A 20,738-nucleotide genomic window follows, 5' to 3' on the forward strand; every position below is an offset into this window, starting at 1 on the left:
TTGGCAACAGCAATATTGTCGCAAAGCAAAAGCTATATCCTACCTATTTTGTAGCAAATTACTCGCTAATCTCGTTGGAAATCCGTCGCAGAGTTATAACAAATCCAAAACTCACAGAGAAAATGTTAGAAGTAACTGGTCGCAATTGAGTCACTAATCAAAAGCTTATTTAGTGAGGAATTAGCGACCGCTTGACAACTGATAGATTTTCCTCACTTATTTCATGTTGCTACTAATTTATGAGGAAACATGTTAGTCCTTATTCTATCACTATTTTAAGTAGCGGCTCACGTACCTGTTCAGCCGCTTTTTTGAATGTATAATTTACTTCAAAAAGGATATTATTTTATAGTCACTTGAAGATTCTCTAATTTCGCCAAATTCTTTTTTACTTTAAACCAAACGAAAAAAAAAATTCAAGAGAAAAAAATTACTCATACTTTTAATAGGTAAGAATTATACAATTCATATTTAAATTAGTTTGTTTAAATATATTTTACTTAAAAATAAAATTTTGTGCTTTTAACTTATAGATATAATAAGACTTTTAAGTAAAAATATTTAAAAATTTATAATAAATTTAACGGCGTAATATTTTTATTGTGTGGAATTTAATGAGTAAATTAAAAATAATTATAAAAATATTTTTAAATTTAGCGTAAGAAGTTGTTTTTAAATTTATTTTAATATATTATAAAAAAATTTAGTTGAGATTCACATTTTATAAAAATTTTACCAAATAATTCATCAAATATATATAATCACGTTAATAAAAAATATATTAAATAAATTAAATATATTTATAAATTTTAAAAAAATATATATTTTAAATATAAATATTTTTTCGTGCATCACACGTTTATTTACACTAATTGCGTGTTAACTCACATTATAGCAAAAGCAAAGGATATATACCGGTAAAAAAGGCAGAAAATTTTGGTGGTATAGGTCACGTTTTGAGTTCCGACTTACGTTTTGGTGGTATATGTCACGTTTTGAGTCCTCACAATGTATGACTTTTCATAGAATACGAGACTCATAAAATACACTTTACATAATGAATTATATTATATAAAGAAAAATAATTTGCAATCCTAATTTATTTTTTAATTTTTAAATATTTTATTTTTATATTATTTTATAAAAATTGTATATGTATATTTAAAGTTTATTTATTTAAGTATTAATTAAAATTTTTAATTATTTAATGCATTATAATCACTTCATGCAATTAGTTATTTCAAAATAAATTTATAAGCAATTAAATTCATTAAATAAATGACAATGAGTGGTATATGTTTTGAAATTTTTTTTTTTTTGGGTGAGCTTTTTGAAATTGATTTTAAGCAGTAAAAGATTTGGATTTTTCACCTAAATAAAATAAAACACAATATTTGGATCCAAGATAAAGATAATATGGAGAATATATGTGAAGTTTAAAATTCAAATATTTGGAACAAATTTGAAAAACAAGAACTGGAGAAATTTAAGTAAAGATATCTGATTTAAATTAATCTTTTTTTTTTTGGTGACTTGATTTAAATTAATCTGGACATAACTTAAGAGAATGACAAATAGTCAAATACAACTTAAAAGAGAATCTAAATGAAAATCTTTGATTTAAATCATTACTATTTTTTTTTCCCACAAAAATGGATAAAACATCGTCATTTTATTATTATGGATTTTTAGATTTGTTAGCTTATTTAACATCAGGTTTATATTTACCTTCAAATTAGTATTTAAGTTACATTTGATGCATCATCTTCTTTGTGCATGTTTGGGCGTCATTATTTTGTTAAAAAAAAATCTTTTTTCAATGATAAAAGATCTTTTTTTATTTTTTAATGTGTTTGGCAAATTTCTAGTAGTAAAAATAAAAGCACTAGTAAAATAAAAAAAAGATCTTTTTTAAAAAGCTGTAATTTACATCTTTTTTTAAAAGATCTTTTTTCCTTAAAAAAAATATTTTTCATGTAATAAATAAACAAAAAAGTACTTTTATATTATTATATCCAAACATAATTGATTGATAAAAAGACCTTTTTATATGAGATATCCAAACATAAAATTACTTTTACTTCTCTATAAGATCTTTTAAAAAAGATAACTCGAAAAAATATCTTTTCTTAAAAGCTTACCCAAATAAGCCCTTTATGTGTAGAATCTGTGTGAACTGTGAAGGAATTATCTTAATTTTATAATTTTAAAATAGATATAGTTTAAGAACAAATTTGTTATTAACTCTTATTTTTTATTTATTTATTTTATGTTTAATTATTTTGTTAATTTCTACCAATTCTGTATATTTGTATTTAGGTTTATATATATATTTAATTGAATTTCTATACTATTTTTAACTTTTATAATTAAGTTATTTTCATATAAAAATAATAAAATTAATCGAATATTTTTTTTAAAATATATTTAGTTAAAGATCTAATTATATTTTTAATTGTGGGTATCTTCAATTTAAAAAAAAATATTAACTCTAATATTTTTGTGTTGTCAAATATTTAACTAAAAGATTAAAAATAATATAAAAGTTCAAGTGAAAAAAAATATAACAACTCAATTATAAATTTGATAAAACTATACAAACTACAGAGGAATAATTACTCCTTTTGTTTCTATTGGGGACTGACGCAAGGAAACATAAAAAGACAAAATCCTGATTAGTATTTATAGGCTCATAGTCTGCAGAGGTCCAAGCTGCAGAAAGTGAATGACAGTTCAGAGTTTGAGAGAATGCCAAATAACAGCACAAGTGGAGGTAAGAAGAGAAAACTCTGCCCACCAAAAGAACCCGAAGATTGGTGCTTTGAATGCAAGGATGGTGGAGAAGTCATTGTATGCGATCGCAGGTTTGTTCCTTCTTTTTTTTTTTTGGAGGGAGTTAAAACGATTCAGTTGCTTTAGTTTTTTTTTTAAATCTTTTTTAATTCTTCAATTGTAATAAGCTTCACCAGTTATGGTATAGTATGGTATGGGTTGACTCTGATTCTTTTGCTTTCAGGAACTGTGTGAAGGTTTATCACTCCAACTGTGTTCCTGTTACTCCTGTGAAGGACAAATCTTGGATTTGTGGTAAGCCATTTGAGTTTCTTGATAATGTATTAGAGTTCTTGATAATGTAGTAGAGTTCTTGCTGGGTAGCCAAATGTGATTGTGATTACTGAATACTGATTAGTCTTCTTTTAAATGGGAAAATTTGATTTGCAAACTAGATGGCCTTCCATTAATGGTTCCATCAAGTTTGATGCATGATAGTAAATACATTGAATTTTATTCTTTATGGTTGCTTCTTTCGTAATTGAGTACAGCAAACCCTAACTAAATCATTAGGTTTTTGCGTGTCCAATTACCATGAGATTAAGCTCTTTCATTGACTACATGATTAGGTTGCCATAACTGACATGCTGCATTTGTATGTTATATTTTCAGCTTGGCATTATTGCTACGAATGCAAGGACTCCGCAAAGTTTTATTGCCTTGGTTGTCCAAATGCTTTGTGCAAAGAGTGCTTGGCTTCCTCAGAATTTATCACTGTCAAGGGTGATAAAGGATTATGCTGCGACTGCGCGCCGCTAGTCAAAATTATCGAACAAAATTTGGAGCGGGACTCTCAGGGGGTAGGTGTGATAATATCGAATGCCATTTATTTTTTACCAAATTAATTCTTGATTACGTCGAATCCATAATTGCATTTAATTTAGCTGCTACACCCTTTCTGCACTAACTTCAAAATATTAGGAAGCATTATGGCAAAGGATATATACTAGTTTTCAATTACTATGTGACTTACATCAATTACTATATAACTAACAAAGACAGAAAATTTTGGTGAAACTATTGCTATATCTTTTCTCTAATTTGTGGATGTTTCAGTTTCTGAGTGTACAAGATAATGCGCAATATTAACATATGAGAGTGTGAGAAGTAAGGCTGTTTAACATTTGTAGTTGAGATAAAATAAATGGCTGGTCAGGTCTTTGCGACATATGTGAGTCTAGACTATTGAGCCAAAATTGTTACCTTCATTTTTGTTCTTTTGGATGAAAGATGAAACAGCTAAATGATAATGATCAGATTGGTAAATTGGAGTCATATTATAATTTAAGTTGAGATGATATCTATAGTTGGCAGTTTCTAATAAAATTTGTTTGTTCCTTGCAGAACAAGATAAGAGTGGATGGAAGAGATACATATGAGGGTCTATTCAAGGAATACTGGGAAATTATTAAGCTAAACGAAGGATTAACTAGTGATGATATCTCTGCTGCACAAACCAACTACAACAAAAAGGTTAAAAAATCTCCAGATCAAAGCAAAGTCATTGATTTAGATAAAGAAAGTCAGAATGACTCCATGTCATCGGACGGCGATGAAGTTTTTATGTATAAACACAACTCAACCAAAAGGAAGCAGTCCAGTTCACTGGAGTTTATGGGATGGGGATCGAAACCTCTCCTTAGCTTCCTTGCGTCCATTGGAAAATTTAGTACTGAACCATTGTCACAGTGGGGTATACGGACTCTCGTGTGTGAATACATTGAGAAGAACAATCTCTATCTCTCGCAAGATAAGAGGAAGTTCCTCCTTGATGAAATGCTGTTTTCTATATTCAGAAAAAAGGTTATGTCAAAAAATCAAATATATCCTCTATTGGAGCTTCACTTTGCTGAAAAGTCGGATGATAGAGATGGTGAAGAAAACAATTATGAAAGCATAAGCACTCCTCCTGACAACAAGGGTCTCAGTGATCAGACTTCATGTAGGAAAAGGAGATTGTCAAGCTCGAAAGGGAAACTTCTATTGGAAAAGAAGAATTTGTCTATCAAGCCTAGTCGTTTTGCATCCATAAGTTCCAGTAATATAAGACTTATTTACTTAAGACAAAGCTTGGTGCTAGAGTTATCTAAACAACTTGAAAATGTTATGGATAAGGTTGTTGGAGCCTTCGTTAGAGTTAAAATGGATTCCAGTGATTGTAAGCAGACAAGGTCTTACCAGCTTGTGAGAGTTACAGGTATCAAATTAGACATGTTTGATAATCTATATTTTACACTTCTCCCTTTTATTTGCTAGTTTTGTTAAGTTGCTTTGTGTTTCACATTGTTGGCATATGTTTCCTAACTTTTTGCTTACGTCCCCTGTTTAACTTATAGGTGTTGTATTGGAGGATGATGCTTATAGGAGAATTCTTTTGCTAGTTTCCTTCATGTCTAAAGCCATCCCTATCTCCGAGCTTTCTGATAATGACTTCACAGAGGTCAATCAGCTGCATTGAGCATGTTATTTTGTTTGAATAATTTATGAACATTTTGTATGCAGTACGTTGTGCTTCTAAGCGTTTATTGCTGTGTAATAGTTATTACCTTGTGTTTTCTATTGTTTACAGCAAGAATGTGAGGATTTGCGGCTAAAAGTGAAAGCCAAAATGCTGCAGAAACTAACTGTTGTAAGTTGTTTTGACATTCGAAGTTATCTTTTGGAGGAATACTATCCCAAATAGGAATTGTGTTAATGTAATAAGAACTCATATTCTACTTGTTTAATATATCAATTTGACTGTTAAAATTGTCAAATTGTAGCTCTAAAGTTAGTGTAATTACCTGATACAAGCTTAAAAATCATAGGAAATTTAAGTAATTCTTTTACCTCTGGTTTTTTACAGGTGGAGCTTCAAGAAAAGGCAAAAAGTCTTCATGAGGATATAACAAAGCATGTATGCTTCTTTTGACTCTTGAAAGCTATAAGTTAACATCTACCTATTCACCCCGCAAATACAAAAAGAAAAGTGTTATATCTACCCTTTTCTAAGTACAGGTTCAAATGTTTGAAATATCTATAAGACTTCATTGCACGAATTACATTAGTCGATCCTTTGTTAATAATCGTAATCATAATCATATGAGCACATTCCTTTTCCCTTCTGCCTGACTTATGAGCCCAAAACGTTTTATTAGGTGAGTCTGTGATCACAGACTGACAGAGTTGATATGTTATGTGTGAAAACTGAGCTCCATTTTGAAGTAGCCTTGAATGATTTGTTTTTTGACATTTTATGCATGTCATTGACTCTTGCTTACTTTCTCTACTATCCTTAGTCGAGGTAGTGTGTTATACAGTATTAAATGTCAAATTATCTGTGTAGGGACTAGGGAGTAACAATCAATAAAAGCACCATCTTAGTTCTGATATAAACAGTAAATTAGCCAAAATATAAAAAACAATGAAGGCAGGACCACCCAACATTGCTTCTAATTCTAAACAATTCCTAATTAAGAGAATTCGATAGATTACTTTATTTCTGTTGAACATTGGCTTTGCTTACCAAAATCTTGTAACGTATGGTTATTTTGGTTTTGGTGTTTGTTTCATTTATCACAGCTTGTAAATGTCTTTCTTATTTTTCTGACCCTTCTTCACTTTATGTTCTTGCTAGTGGATCGCGACTCGACTAACCTATTTGCAAAATCAGATTGACCGTGCAAACCTAAGCGGAAGACAAAGAGAATATCCTTGTTCCCATTATTATATTTTTATTAAAAATAAATACATGAAATCTTAATAGCTCATAGTCATACACGTTAGAATATACCTTGTATCAGTTTCTGTTGCTTCAGTATAAGAATCATAATTTCTCCTTAACCATTATTTTTTGTGCTGTACAAAATTTGCCTTACTTGATGAAAGGGAAAAACTTCAACAACCATGGAAGCAAGAAGAGTTGTTAAAGCGAGTTCCATCAGTTCTCCCAGAGTTTCCTACAGAGCCACACAAATGATAAGAGAACTAACACATGTAACTTGTGGTTTTATGGTTTAGAATGAAGGTCCATGCTTTTGGAAACAAGTTAATTTCTTAATGTTGCTCCAATAGGTTATAGCCTTTTTAATAATAATAAATTAATAAATAATTATTCTAGCTAGTTTATGTTTGGTCAATTTTGTGACACTTGGAATTAAGGCTGTGTAATGACGTGTATAATAGCATTATCAAAAATGTCATGTGCAGAATAAAAATCAGCCACTAATTCAGTTGCCATATGTGTTTAAATATATTTAATTTTTTTCAATATGAATTTTATATTTTAACATATATTTTATATAAATAATTGATATTAGCAGCTGATTTTTTAAGTACATTTAACATGATTGTAGTTTTATACATAATTGGTGCTCTCGTATTCATGATTTTTGTCTGCCAACATTATCCACGCATGGTTAAGTTGGTATCGTCTAATTCCAAGGACCAAAAGAACTAATTTTTATAACCAGATAGAGAAAGGAGGTCTTCATGTGGTTGCAAACTTGCAATAACAATAGTGGTCACAACATTAATGATGGACTAATTACCCTTTTGGATCCGAGTTCATACTGTCAACAATAGATAGAGGGTAGAACAAATACATAGTCAACTATGTTATTGTTCTCTATACACAAATGACAAAACATAGTGACTAATTTTTTGTGTACACAGCATTTTTGATACGGAATATATACCATATAATTTGACATGAACACTGGTGTGGCAAAAAAAAAGAGCACAATTAGGACACTACTCTCTCAATCACAATGTAGACTTCTTGAAGGACAAGGTAATGGTGAAAATCCTGATGATGATAGTTGAAAGGGTGGACTAACACATATCTGATCCCAAGATTTTCCATCACTTTCATCTCTCGTGATGAAACTATTTGGGCGTGTTGGAGTTGAGGTCTTGGAGGGAACAGAAGGAAAATGGAAGGTTTGATTTGAGAAGTAAAAGATACTTCACTTTACTCATCAATCCATTCCCTTCCCTTCCCACTCAGATCTCAAACTCGCAAACACGCCCTTGTGCATCTTACACTTTACACCTGCACTGGCTTCAATTGGAAGTGTCAGAAACGCCTCTGCTCCCTCCCTCCAAGAACCTGCTTATAAAACCACAAAAATTTAAGTATTAAAAGGGTGTCTAGAAATTGATACTGGCTATGAGAAAGCACAGAAAAACAGTGACTTGAGAGAACCCACCTATCAGTTCAGGTAAAGACTTTTTTTTCCCCTTCCTGATTAATATGATCGCCCCTAGAATCCTTGCTGGTGAAATTAACACAAAGGGAGCCAAAGTGCATCCTTATCTATATAATTAACCAAACATTAGATGTTATCTTATGAATGAATACATAAGAGTAAATAACGTGTCGGGGAAGTAAAGAATTACCCAGCTCGATCATCTTGAACAGTTCATTTCATGTCATCCCTGGCATGGTATCATCTGTCATCATCAGATTAACCTTCCCACTCTGCCACCATAACCAATCAAACTATGCAAAGGATCCAACCTATAATTCCAACTGACTAGCATTTCAAAAGAGAATGAGTTAAAAAATCTAAACGCAGAACTTTAAGCCAGGGGAGCTCTTATCACAGTCTAAGCCAAATACTCAACCGCTCTAATTCCATTCTCCACTTCCATCACTGATAAATATCAAAATGAATTCACTTTACAATATCGTATTCAGCCTCAAATAAATAGCTAGGTTTATCTCACAAGCCAACAAATTTTTGTTTTAACCAAGTTTGAAAGTATCTTACTCATGATCATCAATTATATTTACTATAACCAGATTGTATAATTAAAAAAAAAAATGTTACAAAATCAACTAAACCACAAGCAGAGTAGTTGAGTGACAATATTCAGAGATACTAGAGAACAACAACCAGTAACCCTCCAAAACTCTACCTGATTTGTTGATAATAATTGGTACTACCAGTAGTCTCCACATGAACAGGAGCCATCACGAAAGTGGTGGAAGCGATTAGTGTCTCTCACTATGATTTCCCTGTTCACCAATGATGACACATATTTTATTGCTGAGTGGCAATCACCACAAACCCTGATATTCTTCATGATACGTATGGTGGATCCAGGAGAAGTATTTAGAAGTGCAAATGCGAGAGCCAACTTCTCACTGTGATATTGTATACTTACTTCCTTCTCTTGTTGATCTACACAAAGAAGCACATGACTAGTGTCTGGAACATAGCCAATTGCCTTAATTTCATGATTTAGCTTCTCCCACATTTTAAGGACCTTCTCATTTTGTGGATTTGCAAAGTCATTTGCAACAAATACATGGACAGAATTCTGAATCTCAACCCAACTACATGCAGGCTCCTTCTTCAAGCCACTGTCTTTCATTATCTTTCTAACTTTTGCAACATCCTTCCACCTACCCGCAGAGGCATACATATTGGCAAGCAATATATGTGTCCCTGAATAAGAAGGTTCAATCTCAAATATTTGTTCAGCAGCATAAACACCTATCTCCATGTTCTTATACATCCTAGAAGCACCAAGCAAAGCTCCCCATATAGCTGCAGTGGGTTCGATTGGCATTTCTTCAATGAAACTTTTAGCTTGATAAAGAAGGCCAGCTCGACCAAAAAGATCAACAATCGTCACATAATGTGAGATTTTCGGTTCAATATTGTACTTTTTCATTAATCCAAAATAATTTTTACCCTCATCCAAAAGCCCAGCACGGCTACAAGCAGTAAGAACACTTAGGAATGTGATGTCATTGGGTTCAATCCCAATCCTCAACATTTCTTCGAACTGTTGCACAGCTTCTTTTCCAAACCCGTGCTGGGCATACCCTATAAGCATCGAATTGAAAGAAACCACATCAATCTTGAGCAATCGATTGAAAACCTTTCTTGCATCCTGAATGCTACCTGACTTTGCATACATGTGAAGAAGAGTGTTGCCCACGTAACCAGTTAATTTTTTGCCCCATTTTATTGTAAGTGCATGAAGCCATTTACCTTGCTCCAAAGATCCTATACTCGAAGAAGCACATATAAGGGATGAATAAGTAAATTCTGTTGGTTTATAACCTTCCCTCTGCATCCTAATAAACAGAGCCAACGCATCCTCTAATTCACCCTTCCTAGCATATCCAGTTATCAAAGCATTCCATGAAACCTCATTCTTATTTTCCAGCTTGTCAAATGCCAATCGTGCTTCGCTCAAGTATCCACACCTAGCATACATGTCTACAATCGAACTGCCCACAAAAACATTTGAGTGGAATCCATACTTCAGACAACATGCATGAATTTGCTGCCCATCCTTATAGCTGGATATAAATCCACAAGATTTCACCAAGCTGGATAACGTGAATTCATTCGGTCTGGACCCAAATCGTAGCATCTGAGGAAACAAAGCAAGTGCATGTTGGGCGCATTCATTCTGGGAATACCCAGTAATCATGGACGTCCAAGTAACCATGTCTTTGGACGGCATTTCGTCGAACACTCGGCGAGCCTCTTCCAAACTGCCACACCTTGCATACATGAAAAGAATAGAATTTCGAATAACAAGGTCATCCCTGAGCTTAGAATTAAGGATGTGTGAATGCACCAATCTTCCTTCTCTAAGCTTCCCGAACTGGGTGCATCTCTTTAGCATTGCATTGTACATGGATCGGTTCGGCTCAAGCGAGCCGCTGCCAATAAGATCCAGAACATGGAGACCAGTTTTGGAATTCCGACTTGGAAGAAGAAGGTCCCTGTCATCAATGACACACAAATCGTCCAATCTGTCACAATGTGAATCGGAAAAAGTAGTTGCTGCTGATGAAGATTGCCAAAGGGTTCGAATGGTATTCAAACGCCATTCTATGAGTTTAACTGCAATCACGGAGCAAAGTGGAAGACCCAATAAGCTTAGAGTACTGTATTGATTAATTATCCATAACCAACATAACAGTTATTCTGTTGTTATGGCGACATTGGGCTGAAAAGAAAGAGAAAGAGAAAAAGAATGCATACAAAAAAGAGGAGTTAAATTGTTGAGCTTACAGGGGCATATGAGCAGTGATTTGAAGTGACTAATTGAAGAGGAAAGCATAAAAGGATTGTTACATTGGATCATCACCTCGTACTGTTGTTTGGGTTCCACAAAAAATGAATTGAATTCAAACCCTACTGTTGTTTGGGACTCAAATTAGCAGAGATGAGTTTGAGAAAAAGTGCGTCGGAGACGGATTCGCTGTGCGCCTACCAATTCCTTCGCAGCAACACCGTTGAGTAGGTGGTCAGAACCTCCCTCATTCGTGGCATCAAGCTGCTGCTCGCTCAGCCTGGGGAACACTCTTCTTCACATCTATGCAAAGTCTGGCAGCATTCAAGATGCAAGAAAGGTTTTCAATCGATTGCTCAAGATTGATGTGGTTTCTTTCAATTCGATGCTTATAGGGTATGCCCAGCATGGGTTTGGAAAAGAAACTGTGCAACAGTTCGAAGAAATGTTGAGGATTGGGATTGAACCCAATGACATCACATTCTTGAGTGTTCTTACTGCTTGTAGCCGTGCTGGGCTTTTGGATGAGGGTAAAAATTATTTTGGATTAATGAAAAAGTACAATATTGAACCGAAAATCTCACATTATGTGACAATTGTTGATCTTTTTGGTCGAGCTGACCTTTATCAAGCTAAAAGTTTCATTGAAGAAATGCCAATCAAACCCACTGCAGCTATATGGGGGAGCTTTGCTTAGTGCTTCTAGGATGTATAAGAACATGGAGATAGGTGCCTATGCTGCTGAACAAATATTTGAGCTTGAACCTTCTTATTCAGGGACACGTATATTGCTTGCCAATATATATGCCTCAGCAGGTAGGTGGAAGGATGTTGCAAAAGTTAGAAAGATAATGAAAGACAGTGGGTTGAAGAAGGAGCCTACATGTAGTTAGGTTGAGATTCAGAATTTTGTCCATGTATTTGTTGCAAATGACTTTACAGATCCAAAGAATGAGAAGATCTCTATTTATTTGAGGCTGAATACGAGATTGTAAAGCGAATTAATTTTGATATTTATCAGTGATGGTAGTGGCGAATGGAATTAGAGCGGTTAAGTATTTAGCTTAGACTGTGATAAGAGCTCCCATGGCTTAAAGTTCTGCATTTAGATTCTTTAACTCATTCTCTTTTGAAATGCTAGTCAGTTAGAATTGTAGGTTGGATCCTTTGCATAGTTTGATTGGTTATGGTGGCAGAGTGGAAAGGTTAATCTGATGATGACAGATGATATCATGCCAGGGATGACATGAAATGAACTGCTCAAGATGATCGAGCTGGGTAATTCTTTACTTCCCCGACACTTGTTATTTACTCTTATGTACTCATTCATAAGATAACATCTAATGTTTGGTTAATTATATAGATAAGGATGCACTTTGGCTCCCTTAGAGTAAAAAATTTCACTAATCCTCAAGTCAGTACAATTCGGAGGTTTGGTTTTCGCTTTACTTTTTATTTTTATTATCAATATTTTCTGTTTCAGAATTTTATATTAAAAAAAAAAAGAAAATATAAGAGGTGAAAAGAGAAAACAAAATTTTATTGTTTTTACTATTTTTTTTTCTTCTTTCACAAAATTTTAAAAATAAAAAACACTAAAAATGAAAACAGAAAATAAAAATGCATCTTACATTGTTTAGGCCCACAAATAACAATTTTTTTTAGAAAAATATTTGGTGTATTCGTTTTATTCTACATATCTAGCCAATGGTGGGATAAAACTTTGTTATTGTTGTTGTTTTATTCTGTATATTGAGTAAATAGATTCTCATTTATTATTAGATGAGGTGTAAAATTCATATGGAATGAGTTTTATATTTGGTGAATTCTATGGTGCCTATAACTTGGCGCCTAACTTACTTTTTATGGCAAATTTTAAATATTTAATTATTATTTATTTTTATACTTTTAAAATGAAATATTGATTTTTAATCATTTTTGATAAATTAGGCAAACACTTTTAAGCACCATAGCAACTACCTTTATATTTTATTTAATAGACAGGATCATAGAAAATGTGTGTTGATTTGAGTCCATTGTACAAGTAACATATCTCATACGTTTGCCTTATGCAAGGGCAACGTCATCAATTGTTTGCCTAGTTTAACAGTGGCAACAGAATTTATGTTATGACAGTTGAACCACTGCACTCATCCATACACTAGGGGTGTAATGGACCGGGTGAAACCGGATTTGTTCCAACCCAGACTCGGCCCTAAATATATCTTGGACGTATTTTTTAGACCCTAATACGGCCCTAGACCTGATAAAACCTAAACACTTTCGAGTCACAATTATACCGGGTAAAAACCAGGCCACGAATCAGAACCAAATAAGGAGAACAAAGCAACAACATATTTAACTAAAATCAGAACAAATCAGAACCAAACAAGGAGAACAAATCAACAATAATCAGAACATGTTTTAATTAAAATCAGAATAAATTAGAACCAAACAAGGAGAACAAAACAACAATAACTAGAACATATTTTAATTAAATTCAGAAAAATCAGACCCAAACATGAAGAACAAATCAACATTATACGTAACTAAAATCAAAACAGATCACAACCAAACAAAGAGAACCAATCAACAATAATCAAAACAAATCAACAATAATCAGAAGTTCAGAACAACAAATCAACCTTATAAATTATAATAACAAATTCAGAACAAATCCAGCATTATAAATTGTAATACCAAAGCTTAACCTTGATCCTATTTTAGAAAAACAAAAGTTTTCAGAAGCATTACCAGAACCAGTGCCGAGAAGAAGAGGAGCGGCTGCGCAGGGGCTTCTGACCTTCCTCATGAGAAGAGCACCAGCTCCGAGAAGAAGATGAGCAGCATCGAGAAGAAGAGAAGCAGGATAAGAAGAGGAGCAGCGCCGAGAAGAAGAGGAGCAAGAACAAAGCAGTAACCTTCACACTCCGCGGCCGCTGTTGGTGGCGCCGTGACAGAGGTTCGCCGGCGAGAAGGGCGGCGCGGAGAAGCTGTGCAGCGCAGAAGCAGAGTAGCCGGTTCCGAGAAGCAGTCGAGCAAAAGCAGAGTAGCGCCGGTTGCCAGGAAGAACAGCGTGAGGCCGGTGACGGTGGCCGGTGCGTGTCTGAACGGTGGCACTGGTTCTTATGCGTGCCCTAGCATTGAGAGGGAGAGCGCGCCAGAGAGAAGACTGTGTGTGTGGTGAGATGTGGACATGTTTCAGAGCCAGACCCGATTGAATTGTTCTTCCGGGGGTTTTTCTCTTGGGTCAGTTTCAGAGCTGGGCCAAAATGTTCAAAAAAGCTTCGATCCCGGGTTGGGTTATCGAGGCGATCCGGCCGTTTGCATGTCTAACAAAAGGGCACATTTTTATTTTTAATATTAAGTTAATAATGGTGTTTTTTTAAATTGTATACAGTGATATTTTTTTAAAATATGGAATGATTTAATTTATGGAGTACAAATTGGACGGTCCCATTTTTGTATTCGAACCGTCCGATTTGTATTTAAAAAATTAAAAAAATTTGGAGTACACAAATCGGATCGTCTGATTTGTATACTCTAAATTTTTTTACTTTTTTTAAACACAAATCGATGGGTCCAATTTGTGTACCTCAAATTTTTTAAATTTTTTAAACACAAATTAGAGAATCTAATTTGTATACTTCTCATAATTTTAAAAAATACCAAAAATTATCACGTTAAAATATAACACTCCTCCTACTTTTAGTTTAATATCTAAATTTTTTAGCCACAAAAAAGGACAATAGTTAATTTGTCTCACCATAGATTATATACTACAGCATAAATTTATTATCCTACTAAATGCCTTGGCATAAATCCTCTAGACAGGAATTAATACATATCTCACCAGTGACAACTACCACATTGGGGTGTTTATAGTCCGGCTCGACTCGAAGATTCGGTACGGTCTCAAACTTTTTAGGGACTAATTTGGTGTGATTTCACCGGGTCTAGGACTGAGTAAGAATCTTAAGAGTAGACTCAGTCATTATTTCGGGTCGGGTCCGGATCATATCTCGGATAGCCCGAACTCGACTCGGTGGCTCGGTCATCATATACAAGGGTAAATACCCTTTCCGGCCCCTGAACAATTTAAAGTGGGACATATCGCACCTTTATCATCCAGAAATCCCTACCCGATCCTCGACCAACCACATAATTGAACAAATCGACCCCCTGTGACCGGTTGCTTCCAGGTTACCCGGTTGACGTGTCAGGTAGATGCTGAGGTGTCAAGTGAGTGTGCCACGTGTAACCAAGATTTGTTGCAGGGACTCAAAACCCCCTCCCTGCAACTCAAACGGCGTCGTTGTGTTTGGCCAATAATCTCCCATTCCTTCGAAGTACATTTACTGTATACTCCCTCTTATTTTCATTGATTCACTAAAAAGCCCTAACACTTGATCTTCCTGCATTGTTTCCCTCCAGAACCTCTGCACCACGCAAGAACGGAAGTGTGGGAGAATCAAATCTGCGACGAACGTGGGTAGGGCATAGACGTTCAGTGTGTGAGACTGCATTGAAAGGTTAGTTCAGTTTTTCGATTTTTCACAGTGTTAGTTAAGAATGTAGTTTTTTTCCATGCACTTCTATGCGGGGTGTGATGTGAGGAGCTTTACGTTCGAGATGATTAGTATGATTAATGGATAAAGTGGTTAAGAAGAAACATTGTTTTTAGTTAGGGTTTGATAATGCTAGGGGTTGATAAACGTAGTCAGTAATCCGGGTAATGAAATTTGTATGTATTGGTTATAGTGATGATAATGATGGTGGCATTGTTGTGCATTACCGTAAAACTGTTTCTAAATGTTGCAGATGTCTGTGTTTGTGATCCCTGTGTTTTACCATGGCGGAAAGCTTGTTAGAACTAATGGTAAGCTACATTACTTGGACGGGAAGGTAGAGAAGTTTCCTCCAATGGATATTGATTTCGTAAACAAGAAAGATTTGGAAGAACTTTTCAAGGGTTTGGGGTACTTGACATACAGAGAAATCTACTGGCACGACCCAACTGTTATTGAGTTCGAGGATGGTCTGCATGTGCTCTATGGTGATAAGGAGATCAACAATATGTGCGACTTCACCATGAGAAATAATCTGAAGGAGTTCCACCTTTACTTTGAGCATGGAGTGGATATCCCTGAGGTTACTGAGGATGAGCCTGTGGAGGAGGAATGGGTATCTGAAGATGAGGATGTCTTGTCGGTAACAGATTCTTCAAAATCTTCTTCCTCCTCCTACGATTCATATGAGAGTGTTGAAGATGAAGTTTACAAGCCCCCTCCTCCTGGGTATGAAACTGACAGTTCTGAGGAGGTTGTTGAGGTAAAAAGAAAAAGGAAGAAAATTGGGAAGTCTTGCTCACCTAACACCATGGCAAAGAGAAGGGCCTCCAGGAGATACACTGGTAAGAGGAGGATGAAGCATGTCCTGAAAACAGAGAGGGAGAGTGGGTCTAGTAGTGGAGAGGAATGGTTGGGCCAAGGCCCAGGTAGTAGAGGCTGTGTTGGGCCGGATCTGGGTAATATGGAAGGCCCAGCTAGTGAGGGAAATGTGGGGCAGAAGGGGGTTGCAAGTGAGGCTGGTGAGGAATTCCTTGATGGTGAGGATATTGTTTATGAGTATGAGTCTGAGGGTTTTGTGACCCCAGTGTCATCTGATGATGAGAGGGGCCCTTCTGGGCCAGATTTTAATGAGGACAAAACATTTGGAGAGGTGCAGTTTAGTTTAGGGATGCAGTTCGCAACTATGGAGCCATTTAAAAGGGCACTTAAGGATGTCTTTGTGCAAGATGGAAGGGATTGCATGTACCTAAAGAATGAGCCGGGGAGATTCAGAGCAGCCTGTGCTGAGGAAGATTGTCCTTGGCTGATTTTTGTGTCGAAGAACTCGGTTACCAAGTCTTTTGAGGTGAAGACATTCCACAATCAGCACACATGTGGCCGTGATTATGGCAGCAACCTTGCTGATAAAAAATGGGTGGCTGAGAAATTGGGGCTAAGACTAAAGACGCAACCAAAGTTGACACCTAGGGAGGCAATGCAGCATATGAAAGAAGACTACAACGTTCAACTGAATCGGAAGATGATTACACGAGCAATCAAGCAGGCTAGGGAGACTGTGTTGGGCAGTGAATGGGCTCAATTTGGGAAGCTTAGGGATTATCTGAATGAGATACACAAAAGCAATTCCGGGAGCACAGCACACATGAACACCTTACCCCAGCCACAAGGGCCAAACTTGTTTCAAAGATTGTATGTCAGTTTTGATGCTTGCAAAAAAGGCTTCAAGAATGGGTGCAGGCCTCTGATATGTTTGGATGGGTGTTTTCTGAAGGGTTACTATGGAGGCCAATTGCTTTCTGCAGTGACCCAGGATGCAAATAATCATGTCTTCGTGATCGCATTTGGTGTAACCAGGGTTGAGAACACTGATAATTGGAAATGGTTCCTAACCTGCCTTCAGGAGGATTTCGGCTCAAGCATGCTATTTGGATGGCATTTGATGTCTGATCAACAGAAAGTAAGTTTCATAATTACCATATAGCATCATGTATTTTTCAGCTTTATGTTAGATTAAATATGTGAAATGCTCAACTGCAGGGTCTTGTTCGGGCAGTCCAAGAGGTGATGCCAAATGCTAATCATAGGAACTGTGTGCTCCATATGTGGAAAAACTGTGAGAAGAGGTTTAGGGACAAACAAGTTAAGGGTTGTGTTTGGGAAGCAGCTAGGAGCACAACTCCAGTTCAGTTCAAGGCTGCTATGAATAGATTGAAAAGTGTGAGTAATGGAGCTTGGGAGTACATGAATAAGTTTGACCCTAAGGTCTGGTGTAGGGCTTTTTTTAGTCACTATCCTAAGAACGCTGCTGTGACAAACAATATGTGTGAGTCTTGGAATGCAGTGATCATGGAGGCTAGGGAAAAACCAATCCTGACACTGTGTGAGGAGTTAAGGGTCCAAGTTATGAACAAAATGGCTAGACACAAGAGGATCCTAGGGGCATATAAAGGAAAGCTGGCTCCAGTACAACAAATGAAATTGGACAAGTGGATTAAGCCAGAAAGTCACAAGTGGAATGCTCAATGGTATGGTGACAATGACAGGGTTGTGTTTGAGGTATCCAGGAATACACACAAACTGGGGGTTAACCTGAAAAATCAAACATGCACATGTAACTTATGGTAGCTCACAGGTAAGTTGAAAGTATGTTAAATAGTTTCAAATTTTTTTGGCCAGGTTATTGATATATGACAGATGCTATAATTGCTAAATTCTGTAATGTAGGTGTACCTTGTGTTCATGCTGTTGCAGCCATATCCAGAGTGAGGGTAAAGGCAGCTGAAGACTTCGTGTCTCCATTTCTCACTATGGAGGCAATAAGGAAGACATATGATATCTGTATCAACCCGGTACCCAGTGAGGAGTTTTGGGAACCAACTGAACAACTGAAGGCAGATCAACCAAAAATAATGAGACCTGTTGGTAGACCAGTTAAGAGGAGAAAGGAATCAGCTACCCCTCCAGCTCCATCTGATGGCAGCAAGGTTAGAAGGACCTTCCAGGTTACCTGTAGCAAATGCGGAGAGGCTGGCCACTACTTCAAAACATGTAAGGGAGCACCTAAAAATCCTAACTGGCAACCTAAAAGGAGGAGAACTGTCAAGGTATGGAATAATTTTTTTCACAACTTGGTTTTCTATCTGCAGCCATGGAATACTACCAAAGTTAACTGAACTCTTTACTCACTGTTCAGGGTGGTAGTTCTGGCCAATCTCAGGACAAACCCATGCATCAGAGGCAGAACCCTACTTTAGAGGAAATTAGGGTTAGATATCTAGACTTGTGTTTGCTATGCTTTTCGTTCTTTAGGTTTACTGGCTTCATTGGTTTTGTTTATGTTTGTTGCTGAAATGAATGCCATATTACTGTTGTACTCCTGGATTAGGCCAAGCTAAAGAAGCAAAAGAAAAAGGTGCCCAAGAGGCCACATGCTCCACCAGAGGAAATTCCAATCTCTCAATCTGCCCCTCCAGTGGTATATGTTAGAGTATACTATGCAGTCTAAGATGTTAACTCACGTTTTTTTGCCTACTAACTGGATTATTTGGGTTGTTGTTGAATAGGAATCTCAAGGTGAAGCAGCCCAGCCAAGTCCTACACAGACAATTTCTGCACAACCAGCCCAGCCTAGTCCTGCCCCACCAGCCCAGAAAGGGCCTGCACCAACAGCACAGCCCACTCCTGCACCACCATCCCAGCCCAACCCTGCACCACCAGCCCAGCCAAGTGCCAGACTCAGGCCCAAGCTGAAGACCTTTAGGCCACCAGCTCCTCTGTCTCCACAAACAAGCCACCAACCAGTTTCTGCAGCAGAAAATATTGAGGCCATCACCAAGGAAACAGTTGCTGCATCAAGTGGAGAAACCTCTTCAGACATATTGAAGTTCATTCCAACCCCAAATTTCAGGCCACCAAAGCAGACTTAGTTAACTAGGAAATTGCAATGTTTAGGGACATGTTTTTGCTTTGCTATTTATGTTTTTTTGGATGCTGCACCAGAATTCTGAAAACTGCATATGTTTAGGGACATGTTTTTTGGGAAAACTACTTGGACTCACAAAGTGTGTGTGGTTTATTTTGTTATGTTTGTCTGCTGTACCATCTGTGTTACCAAGCTGTAACTTGGATTTGTGAAATGACAATGCTTAACCCTTGTGAAGAGGTTGCATTTTTACAATGTTTTCAATTTGGTTTACCATGATTCTGTCAATCAATTACACACAAATCATGAAATGTAGAAAATACTCATAACTGACAAAACAAACTCTTATTCCAGAAACATAGTTCATTACACTTTCACATTCAATTCTTTCACTATATCCAGACATTGAACCCTTTATTAAACACTAAATTTACAATGTCAAAGGCATATTAACATTGTGCAGCTGTTACAATACTACATCCCTTTCCTATTACAATGCTCAACAAGATCAACCCAAATACTTTCCATCTGCTAAGAGCACCACTGTTAATTTCATCGGTTTTGACCTCATCCATCTTCTTCTCTATCTCTGCAATTCTTTCTTCCATCTTTTTCGTTGGGTCCGATACTGCATCTTGTAGCACCTCATCAATACAAAAAGAGGCAACATACTCATCTAGCCAGGCAAAGTATTTGCAATGTCCTCTGTTCTTCTACATCAAACATGCATACTGTTCAGCTCCAACAAGAGACCAAAATAACACAGCAACCCAAACACAAAACGATATCCGAAAAAATTACCTTAAAATAGGAACAACCAAAGAAAAGCCTCTTAGGATTTTTTGAAGTTCCAGATTCGAACAAAATGGCATATGATCCGCAATTGCACACTGGAGAAACAAACTTCTTCTTCATCCTTCTCGACGCTCCTTCCAGAATGCTTCCATCGGCACTCATTCCACTACCCCAACTCTCGTCAGCCCCACCGCATCTTCTCTCACGACTCCATGAGGCACCAGAATTTGTACTCGCCATGCCCACCCTTGCAGGTCCTCTCAGATAGCCAGAAGATGCAAACCCTAAACCTTTTCAATCATTCAAGAATGGGGGATTATTGGCCAAACACAACGACGCCGTTTGAGTTGCAGGGAGGGGGTTTTGAGTCCCTACAACAAATCTTGGTTACACGTGGCACACTCACTTGACACCTCAGCATCTACCTGACACGTCAACCGGGTAACCTGGAAGCAACCGGTCACAGGGGTCGATTTGTTCAATTATGTGGTTGGTCGAGGATCGGGTAGGGATTTCTGGATGATAAAGGTGCGATATGTCCCACTTTAAATTGTTCTGGGGCCGAAAAGGGTATTTACCCCATATACAATTAA

The 20,738-nt window shown here is 36.4% G+C and overlaps 2 protein-coding genes across 7 annotated transcripts; one reads left to right on the forward strand and one right to left on the reverse strand.

Moving 5' to 3' along the window:
- Positions 1 to 2,649: 2,649 nt before the first annotated feature.
- On the forward strand, positions 2,650 to 7,050 carry LOC107645783 (uncharacterized protein At5g08430-like). The gene is made up of 9 exons (XM_016349894.3): positions 2,650 to 2,864; positions 3,017 to 3,087; positions 3,445 to 3,632; positions 4,177 to 5,029; positions 5,169 to 5,272; positions 5,402 to 5,461; positions 5,678 to 5,728; positions 6,449 to 6,519; positions 6,676 to 7,050. The coding sequence occupies exons 1-9, from the start codon at positions 2,749 to 2,751 to the stop codon at positions 6,788 to 6,790; spliced, it is 1,629 nt and encodes a 542-aa protein (XP_016205380.1). The 5' UTR covers positions 2,650 to 2,748; the 3' UTR covers positions 6,791 to 7,050.
- Positions 7,051 to 7,332: 282 nt separating this feature from the next.
- Positions 7,333 to 14,084, reverse strand: LOC107645782 (pentatricopeptide repeat-containing protein At3g24000, mitochondrial). 6 transcript variants are annotated; one of them, XM_088489721.1, is made up of 5 exons: positions 13,612 to 14,084; positions 8,734 to 10,685; positions 8,212 to 8,332; positions 8,022 to 8,128; positions 7,333 to 7,921 (listed from the first exon to the last, which is right to left on the reverse strand). In XM_088489721.1, exons 1-2 carry the CDS (start codon positions 13,667 to 13,669, stop codon positions 8,758 to 8,760), a joined length of 1,986 nt encoding a protein of 661 aa, XP_088345847.1. In that variant the 5' UTR covers positions 13,670 to 14,084; the 3' UTR covers positions 7,333 to 7,921; positions 8,022 to 8,128; positions 8,212 to 8,332; positions 8,734 to 8,757. The 6 variants fall into 6 exon arrangements, with proteins under 6 accessions (XP_088345847.1, XP_088345846.1, XP_088345845.1 ...); XM_088489720.1 differs by having other exon boundaries at positions 8,212 to 8,344; positions 13,612 to 14,083; XM_088489719.1 differs by having other exon boundaries at positions 8,212 to 8,348; positions 13,612 to 14,083.
- Positions 14,085 to 20,738: the final 6,654 nt, after the last annotated feature.

This window comes from Arachis ipaensis, chromosome B6, assembly GCF_059453495.1.
Source record: "Arachis ipaensis isolate K30076 ecotype BB chromosome B6, ASM5945349v1, whole genome shotgun sequence".
Lineage (NCBI taxonomy): Eukaryota > Viridiplantae > Streptophyta > Magnoliopsida > Fabales > Fabaceae > Arachis > Arachis ipaensis.